Source organism: Choristoneura fumiferana, chromosome 14 (assembly GCF_025370935.1).
Source record: "Choristoneura fumiferana chromosome 14, NRCan_CFum_1, whole genome shotgun sequence".
In the NCBI taxonomy this organism is placed as follows: domain Eukaryota; kingdom Metazoa; phylum Arthropoda; class Insecta; order Lepidoptera; family Tortricidae; genus Choristoneura; species Choristoneura fumiferana.
The window spans coordinates 3,384,081-3,394,802 of record NC_133485.1 but is presented as its reverse complement, the minus strand read 5'-3'; the positions used below and the strand labels follow the sequence as shown (position 1 = coordinate 3,394,802).

The following is a 10,722-nucleotide window of genomic DNA, read 5'->3' as shown; positions in this document are numbered from 1 at the left end:
AGATATTAATGCTGGTGACTGTACAATTATTTCAGTCAGCACTGCTCTTCTTGTAGATAGGTTAAAAAAAATACACTGGCCTGAGACTTGTGGGACAAGTAGGAGGGAAACAGGGCAGGGTGCTAAGAAGCCTCGGAGCGTCCAGGAGCGCCGGCGATCTGCTCCGAGGCAGCAGAGCGGAGAGGAAGTGGAGATGAAGATTTGGATTCAGCAGGAAAAAGGAAAGGCTGGAATGAAACACCCTGCTTTACTGCTTGCTTGCAGCACCCATCCACGTCTCGTTTTAGCGTCAGGCCAGAGAAAGAAAGCTAACGAGACTTGGATTAGGTTCTACAAAATATAAAAGAAATAAATGTCAGAAATATAATATTCACAATACCTGCATTAGAGGCAGCCCTTACTTCACAAGTAACTCAGTGAGATATTTAGCTATCACCGAGTAAAAGTATTATTTATTTCTATTAAAGAAATCAATTTTCGGCTTACACGTTGCCAAAAAGTAAAGCCAATGACAGGAAAAAACAAAAGAATATCAATAATTTACAATTTTGTTCTTCTATAAGCGGCCAGTTGCGCACCGCGGAGGTTTGCCATGTTACAACATAAGGAAAGGATTTCCAAAGTACCCACTGTTTGATTTTCTATAACTGAAACCTTCGACGAAACAATAATTTTATCAATAATTTCAAGAGCTAATCGTTCTTGCAAACAATACGCATAGTAACATAACACATTGGATCGGGCATGACCACCGATTATTTAAGTTACTACAACTATTTGGTATTACTACTTTAGACAGATGGGGTACCCGTCCTTAGATTCTCCGGTTGGCAAAATACTCTAAGCGGGCATGTTACGTATTAAAGTGGATTAATACTGAAATAAAGCGAGATCTGAATTTGAAATCGAAAATGTAGCTTTGAAAAGGGAAATAACTTGTGCTTTTAAAAAATACGGTTGCTCGCTTCAACCCGTTTTTTACGAATTCGCAATACATATTACATATTATATATTTATACATATTTTTGTGCTATATATTGTGGATAGCTTATAATAATACTTTCAAAAGTCAAGCCTTTATTAGTATACTTGCTTTTGCCCGCGGCTTCGCCCGCGTGGAATTCGGTTATCACTTATCGCACGCTGTTCTCTCGGGCAATGTGCATTTTTCCGGGATAAAAAGTAGAGTAACGTTCTTACAGTATAGAGGTGGAGGAGCTGCATGAGCACACATTTGTTGCATATACTGGGTGATTTTGGCTGAGCAAAGAAATTGTTTATAGTTCAAGACTTTGTTGTAAAAAATTACCTTTTGATCTCTAAAAACAACTAATAGATAAACTCGCTGTTGAATTAAGTAAATACAACCAATAAGTTATTTAAAACAGCTTCAATAAAAACAATGGACTCTGATGTTTCAAACAGCTTACCATGAAGACGCCGTTAGAACAAGAAACAATTTTCTTTAAATCAGTAGTTTATTTATTTTTTCCTTTGATGTTGAATTAAAAAAAAAGATTAAGTAAGCAGAAAACACTGGCTTTCTTCCCTTGTTTTTCTGCGAAACTATTATGTTAAATCTTGCAAATATTTTCCATTATCATAAAGTTGATACAAAATTACCGACTTTTGAGATTATGTCACTCGTTATGATCATGTCAAAGTGATAAAAAATTGTACCTACGTTGCCACAAAACTCCAACCCAAAATATTTTTTCGACTACGACAGGGAAAATTAGAATTGTAATTTTTTACATTACAAGCTTTTAGTTTCACCTGTCCCGTTGTCTGTCTGTCTGTAATCAAATTTGCAAGATACTCGTAAATTCGACCAACTTCCAGTAGTCAGATTGATTTGAAATTTGGAATACCTACGTAAATTGCATGAAAATACAATAATCTAATAGCATCGACTTAAAATTTGGTATGCAAATGTAGTTTGGGTGGCAATACAATTATAGTCAACAAAAAGATCAGTCAGCAAAAAAAAAACTTGTATTAAAAAATATTTTTTTACCAAAAACTTATTTACTATTCTCCTCGTAATGTCAAAGGAGATTAACAATGTTTAGACATAGTGTTAGACCAGAAATAAAAATATCTTTAACGATTTCTTTGCGTTACATTCAAACATATATGTACTAAAAATATGTCGATTACCAACTAAATTAATGAAATGATGATCATTACTTTACTGTTTACTTTTGAGGTAACAAATAAATGATTTCATCATCATCATCAGCCCGAAGACGTCCACTGCTGGACAAAGGCCTCCCCTTAGAACGCCACAATGAACGACAACTTGCCACTTGCATCCACCGGTTTCCCGCCACTCTCACGATGTCGTCAGTCCACCTGGTGGGAGGCCTGCCAACGCTTCGTCTTCCGGTTCGTGGTCGCCACTCGAGGACTTTTCTCCCCAACGGTTATCTGTTCTTCGAGCGATGTGGCCTGCCCATTGCCACTTCAATTTGCATATTTTTCCAGCTATGTCAGTGACTTTAGTTCTTCGACGAATTTCCGTATTCCGGATTCTATCGCGCAAAGAAACTCCAAGCATAGCTCTCTCCATAGCTCGTTGCGTGACTTTGAGCCTCTCTAAGAGGCCAACAGTTAAGGACCACGTCTCAGCGCCATAAGTCATCACTGGCAACACACACTGGTCGAAGACTCTAGTCTTCAGGCACTGCGGAATATTGGACGAGAAGACATCACGAAGTTTCCCGAACGCTGCCCATCCGAGTTGGATTCTTCGGGCGACCTCTTTGTCGAAGTTGGACCTACCCAACTGGACAACTTGTCCAAGGTAAACATAGTGGTCAACAACTTCGAGTACATCGCTCCCAACGATAACCGGCACGGGTGTGACATGGACATTTGACATGATTTTAGTCTTGTCCATGTTCATCTTAAGACCCACCTGTTGGGAGACGATACTGAGGTCACTGAGCATAGTATTGAGCTCCTCCAGCGACTCCGCCATTATGACTATATCATCGGCAAAACGAAGATGGGTGATGTACTCGCCGTTGATATTGATGCCGAACCTGTTCCAGTCCAAGAGCTTGAAAACGTCCTCCAACGCATTTGTGAACAGTTTCGGAGAAATAACGTCTCCCTGTCTCACACCTCGCTGCAGTTGGATTGGTTGTGTACTCTCGTCCTGCAACCGGATCGACATAGTGGCGCTGCTGTACAAACTCTTTAACACCTCGATGTATCTATAGTCAATATGGCATCGCTGAAGGGACTGCAGTACAGCCCAGGTCTCGATTGAATCGAAGGCTTTTTCATAGTCCACAAACGCTAAACATAGTGGCCGATTATACTCCTCGGTCTTCTGTATAATCTGGCGGAGCGTGTGAATGTGGTCTATGGTGCTAAAGCCTTTACGGAATCCAGCTTGTTCGGGAGGCTGGAAATCATCAAATCTTCGCTCGAGACGATTCGTAATGACCCTCGAAAACAACTTGTATACATGACTAAGGAGTGAGATGGGTCTATAGTTCTTCAATAAGGTATTGTCGCCTTTTTTGAAGAAGAGCACCACCACACTCCTGTGCCATGCTTCCGGCGTGGTACCCTCGAGTATGACGGAATTAAATAACCTCTGGAGGACTACAAGTACCGGTTTACCACCCGCTCTCAGAAGTTCTGTCGTGATTCCGTCATCCCCCGGAGCCTTGTTGTTTTTAAGTTGTTTGAGAGCCACTCTAATCTCGTACAGGCTGATATCTGGGATGTCTTCAGTGTAATGACGGGTTAGTTTAGCTCTGGTATCTTGAGCTGCACCTACAACGGGCTTCTGTGTCGAGGCATATAACTGTTCGTAAAACCTTTCAAGCTCTCTCAACAACTCCGGTTTCGATGAGATGATACTGCCATCGTCGATCTTCAACTTAGTCATTTGGCTTTTCCCAATAGACGAATTCTTTGCAAACACTTTAGAGCCCTGGTTCCGCTCAATTGCTTCCTTAATACGTGCAGTATTAAAGGCACGCACATCGTGTCGCATGGATTTTGAGATTCGCCTATTAAGTCTGCCATATTCCGACATGTCAGTTGAAGATTGCAGCCTCATCTCGTTCCGAAGTTCCATTAATTTAATGGTTTCATTGGAGAGCTTCTGAGGTCTTTTCCGGCGCGGAGTCTTGAAGAACTGGGACCCCACGGCCTGAACAGTTTCTACCAGCCCGTTGTTGATCTCGTCCGCTGTTTTGCATTCGGCTAGGCACTGGAAGCGATTATGCAATAAGAGTTGAAAGCTTTCGGGGTTCTGGATTTGGGCAGGACAAGGACGGAGCGTGGACTTCACAAGACGTGACCGTTCTAGCTTCACATTAATATTCAGTGTGCCTCTGACAATACGATGATCACTTCCGGTTTTCACCCTGTTGATCACAGAGACATCACTGAATATTCGCTTCTTGGTCGTCATAATGAAGTCAATCTCATTTCTGACTGAACCATCGGGGCCGATCCACGTCCACTTCCTGGATGGTCGCTTCTGGAAAAAGGAGTTCATTACGTAGAGCTCCTCCTTCTCCAAGAAGTCGACCAGCCGCTGGCCCCTTTGGTTCCGCTGCCCATAACCGTACGGCCCCACTCTCAACTCATCGCCATTCTGAGTGCCCACCTTAGCATTGAAGTCCCCCATAACAACGGTGAAATATGTCTCGGAGGAATGTATGGCTTGAGAGATTTCTTCATACATAGCCTCTACTTCATCGTCAGGGTGTGTCGAGGTTGGCGCATACACCTGGATAACCTTCAACGAATACCTATCGGTGATTCTGAGTATCAGGTATGCTACCCTGCTCGACACACTATCGACTTTTACCACGTTATTAATGAGGGACTTGCGGACGAGAAACCCGACACCACCCTGAGACTTTCGGTCTCCTTCCCGGAAGAAGAGCATGTTGCCAGACTCCAGGATTATCGTATCCTGCCCCTTTCGTCGGACTTCCGATAATCCCATGATGTCCCAACGCAAACTACTCAATTCTTCCTCCAGCTCAATGATTTTCTCATCTCTCCTCAGCGTGCGAATGTTGTGCGTGGCCAGGGCCAATGTCCGGTGGGGATGGTAGCGAGGAGTCACCCGGAGATTCTTCGCACCCCTTGCTCCTCCGTTACCTGGCCCGCTACCAAGGCCAGGGATAAAGGAGCTGCCGGGGACTAGGGGCCGCGGCTTATTTGTACCTATCATTTTTTTATTTGGGGGGGGGGGGGTTGCCATAATCCCCACGCTTGGCAGGCGGCTTGGGGATCGCAGTGTTTGCTGATGGTTTACGCAGAAGACGCTGCTGCCCGTCTTCTGGATTTTTCCCTTAGTCGCCTTCTACGACACCCAACGGAATGAGATGGGGGGGAGCTATTCTTGTCCGGCCACCCCACGGACGTAAATAAATGATTTAGTTCTTATCAATTTTTTTCCATGACTCTTGGGATGTACGGAGCCACGCCGCCCACGGTTTTACGGAAAAAATACATAATATCAATAAACAAGATATATTTTGAAAAAAAGCACAAAAATTGCTGTTGTCCGTCTATTCTTTGCTGCCGTCGGTATGATGTGGATATTTATGCCTCCCTGAGGCGGAGACGAGCGGAACGGAGAGGAGAAGTGTAGTGATCGACCAATCCCTACATGTCTGATGATAATCAGGCGGAGACGAGATGTGGATTCAACTAATATGATTGGTTGATCCCTACACGTTTCCTCTCCGCTCCGCTCGTCTCCACATCGGCGGAGCCGCAGCCTTATATCACTTTTAAGCGCACACGAACATGAAATCTCGTTCGTGCATACCAGAAAGGCTTAATCTTAGTACGAGCTGTGGAACTTAGGAATGATTTAAATGGCTTATTTTTATTTGACACCATTGCTTGAACTGCGTTTTGGCGCGTCCGAGCGCGCGCGCACGATGATCGAACATTTCCGCAATTTGACTCGTCGCTAGCTGCTAATGTGACGCCGCACCGACGCGCCAACCGTCGCTCACACCGAAACAGGGCTACTACGAAATTCAAAAATCGAAGTTCGTATTGTACCGTCCTTCTCACTCTCGTATTAAGTAATATTTGCGTCAGCGGGACTGCAAGACACGAAGTTCGAATTTTGCACTTCGTAGTATAAGACCAGTACCGAAGTTTTTCTGGCCCTCATAATCATCAGTGGCAGGCGGCTAATTTTTCTTGTTCCTTGAAGATACGCACCGCTTCAATCTGTCCGTTTACGGCGGGTTAAGAGCGTTTATACCTGCTGAGCTGGCAACTTTGCATTTTTGTTAGTATTACTCGATTATTCCAAAAATTTAATGAAAATTAAAAATGTGGTCTGATAGAACTCTTCTTAATAAGTATATAAGTTAATGTGTCTGCTCCAATAATTATTCGTGATAGACTTTTGTTTTCTTTTAAAACCGTTAATAAACATTAATTCGTTTTTAATGAATATAAAAGTCTATCACGGATAATTATTGGAGCAGACACATTAACTTATATATTAAGAAGAAGAGTTCTATCAGACCACATTTTTAAGTTTCATTAATTTTTATGGAATTGTCGAAAAAAACTAATAACGCAACGTTGCCAGCTCAGCAGGTTGCTGTCGGCAGCACGGCGAGACTCGACGGCACTACGTCGACTACATTTTTAGCTGCGACTGCAAACGAACAGCTTGAGCGGTCCGAGTATTGCTTGAAGCTGTCTGTAATGACTGCTCTAAGCAACCTTTACTCAAGAATTTACGCTTCTGTCACAAAACCGGAACCGTTTAAAGTGGTACGCGTTCTCTCCCCGCGGTCATACCTCCACGGCCGCGCGCTAACAGCTCCGCTAGCCAATTATTCCCATATCCATGTATATCGCTGCCGGCACCCATAACAAATACCTCTTACATTTATATAGCCATTAAACGAGCGTCACTATTTTCTATTGTGCGTCTAATTGCTCCAATTTCGTCGCGCCGCATCAAACAAGTTCGGTGCGCAAAGGCCTTAGGCTCAAATGACACGGCTTTGAGCGCAAAGCGATCCCATCTGCTAATGAGTAGCACTACGAATAATACCGTGGCACCTTATAAAAGTGGACGTGGTGTACACCGATGCGAACGTTGAATTTTAAGTCAAAGGTTTATTCAATTTAGGCTATAACAAGCACTTATGAATGAGAAAAAAAAATCTACCAAGCGCTTCGGAAAAACCTCTGTGTAATTAATGTCTTACAGTGTAGTATCCCTTAGTACTTTGTGTTACAGTGGGTCTTAAGCTAATGAGTGAGATCGTGAAAGAAGGAACAAAAGGTGTATCGTATCAAGCACAGTCTTTTAAGTATGGACACTTGCTTTGTTATTTACTTAATTCAACTCATGGGATATTTAAATTGGCAGTGGGCGGGGCACATTGCTCGCAGGACTGTTGGCCCATGGGGTCGGAAGGTTCTTGACTGGCGTCCGCGGACTGGGAGACGGGCTGTCGGTAGGCCTCCAACAAGTTGGAGCGACGACCTGGTTAAGATCGCGGGATCGCAGTGGATGCGGAAAGCACAAGACCGGTCTGAGTGGAGAGACTTGGGGGAGGCCTATGTCCAGCAGCGGACGTATTTCGGCTGACACGATGACGATGATGATGATGATGATATTTGATAAAGTTAATACGCGTCAATGAACTCATTGCTTTCTTATTTAAGTATGATTCACATCATCATCATCCTTAAGCCCACATATCTCATTGCTGGGCGCGGGTCTCCTTTCAGAATAAGAGAACTTGGGCCGTAGTTCCCAGCAGGCCTAGTGCGGATTGAGAACCTCACACACCATTGACTTGCTTAGCAGATTTGAGCATTTTTTTTCTTTTATCAAGGGACACTTGACACCAATTGACCTAGTCTCAAACTAAGCAAAGCTTGACTATGGATACTAGGTAACGGATAAACATACTTATATAGATAAGTACATACTTAAATGCATATTAAACATCCAAGACCCGTGAACAAACATTCTTATTATTCATACAAATATCTGCCCCGGACGGGAATCGAACCCGGGACTTCAAGCTTCATAGTCAGGTTCTCTAACCACTTGGCCATCAGGTCGTCAAATTTGCTCACAAATTTCACCGTAAATCTCGTGGTAAATTTAAAATTTATTTTTGCACATGAATTTCTAAATCTCAGAGTAGCGAGCCCGGATTCGAAAACACGATTCTGCTTGAGAGGCCATAGTTCAAACTATTAAGCCACCAAGCTTTATTAGGATTATTGTTACTAAAGTAAGAGTACTCGTAGGAAGAGACACCTGTTCGTACCTAATTTAGCCAAAGGGATCAAAATTAAGATTGGTTTTTGGAGTCTCTTTGTATTTTTTATTTCAACTCCAAATTTTTGTTACTTCAAAAAAGGATCCAGAGGATTCAAAGGGATCAGTAAAAGTCAAGAAGTCGCTATAATCTTGTTCAGTTTAACGAGGACGATCTATGTTTTAATTTTTTGCTCGTATTACAGGCCACACCCGGTATAGTTTTAAGACAACGCCATAAGTTCGAAAGAAACACTCAAAGCAAAAACCGACTCGCGCATGCCCTTTACAGCCAAAACTGTAATTCATCATGGAATTAAAAGGCCTGCCTGAGGTCGACCTAATGCGGCGTCGAATGGTGGAAATTGGGTTGATTGTCTTTTGTTTTGCGCCTGCCCCCTATTCCAGGAATAAGAGATATCTCGGGAAATAAGAGCCGAAGTCGGCGAATGGAATATTCTTGAACCTTATTAAGATCGCTATAAATTATTTTGTGTTCTGTTGTAGCGACGGCTAACGAAGTTAGGGTACAAAACGTGTAACTAAACAGTAACCTAACCTAACCAACAAAAAGTTGGAAAACCCCTGACTTTGTCACTTCAAAGTTCAATATTCTCAAAAACCGCTGAACCTATTTTGATGAAACATGTCTAAGAACCATCGCTAGAAAACCAGACTTAAAATTAAAAAAAAGCGGCCAAGTGCGATTCGGACTCGCCCATGAAGGGTTCCGTAGCAGCAAGTAACATAATATAAAAGTTTCCTTTACGATTTATGACGTATAAATAAAACTACTTACTAGATCTCGTTCAAACCAATTTTCGGTGGAATATTGCATGGTAATGTACGTCATATATTTTTTTTAGTTTTATCATTCTCTTATTTTAGAAGTTATAGGGGGGGACACATTTTACCACTTTGGAAGTGTCTCTCGCGCAAACTCAATTTAAAAAAATCAGTTTATAAAAAAATTATATAAGAAAACCTCAATATCATTTTTGAAGACCTATCCATAGATACCCCACACGTATGGGTTTGATGAAAAAAAAATTGAGTTTCACTTTTAAGTATGAGGAACCCCCAAAATTTATTGTTTTTTTATTATATTTTTGTGTGAAAATCTTAATGCGGTTCACAGAATACATCAACTTACCAAGTTCAACAATATAGTCAGTGCGATTATCGGCAAATATTGGACACTAATTTTTATCTAAGGGCCCCATCCACGTTACGATTCGTCTTTACGATCGATCTGATGAAAATCGTGACGCACAGCGACATCTATGCTGTAGCCCTCATCGAGAAATAGTGTCGCAGCTTATGTGACTAAATAAGAAAACAAACCAGCTGAGATATGTGGTGCATAGGAGAAATTCGTGTCTGTATCACTGTCCAGTGGTGGTGTAGTGGTATAGCACGTGGCACTGAATGCCGAGGACTTGGGTTCGATTCCCATCACTGGTCTAATTTTTCTGGTTTTTCTATGCATCTATATTTCAGTTTGTATTTTCAATATGGGTTTTACGGGATGACCGTAAAAGTAACAAAAAATTTGGAATTGAAATAAAAAATACAAAAAGATTCCAAAAAACCAATCTTAACTCGTTTGCATGTCATAAAACAATAATGCCAATAGACGTGTCTGTCAACTTGGAAGTTCGACTTTAGCGACGTATTAATTTGATAGGAACTTATTTAAAAATCGATAGACCACTTATTTGGCTGATGGTAGTGATGGTGAAGTGCCAGTGGGCGGTGCACATTGCTCGCAGGACTGGTGGCTGATGGGGTCAGAAGGTTCTCGAACGCTGTCCGCGAGGGGAGACGAGCTGTCGGTAGGCCTCCGACAAGATGGAGCGATGACCTGGTTATGATCGCGGGATCGCGTTGGATGCGGAAAGCACAAGACCTGTCTGAGTGGAGAGCCTTGGGGGAGGCCTATGTCCAGCAGTGAACGTCTTTCGGCTGACAAGATGATGATGATGATGAGTGATAATACAGTCACGATCGTTAATTTGGGACCAACTTAAGGTCGAAAGAAGGACTTTTTCACGAAATTGGTCCCAAATTAACAATCGCGACCGTACATCGAGAAAATTTATAAACGGTAGTTTTATTGAGCTGTAGATAGACAACAATGTCAAGTACGGTTACTGTCACCTTAATTCACGATTGACTTTAACCGACAGACGTCTGCAAAGTTCAAAATTGACTTACGAACAAAACAACATTCGTATTCTCATACATAATGATAAATTCCGAGAACTTAATCCTTTGATGAACGAATACCTAATCAATTAATTCTTGGAAGCTTCATTAAATTGCTAAGAATTTATCTCAGTGTTTAGAAGTGTGTCTTAAATATTGACTTAAAAGCAAATTCAATGAAACGCAGGCAAACTTTTGACGGGAAAAAACTG

The 10,722-nt window shown here is 42.1% G+C and overlaps 1 protein-coding gene across 1 annotated transcript; it reads right to left on the bottom strand.

Moving 5' to 3' along the window:
- Window positions 1–2,238: 2,238 nt before the first annotated feature.
- LOC141434731 (uncharacterized) lies at window positions 2,239–5,399 on the bottom strand. The gene is given in 3 exon segments (XM_074097172.1): window positions 2,239–2,279; window positions 2,282–2,416; window positions 2,419–5,399. Coding segments are annotated over 3 exon segments (3,000 nt in total). The 5' UTR covers window positions 5,243–5,399.
- Between the last annotated feature and the right edge of the window lie 5,323 nt (window positions 5,400–10,722).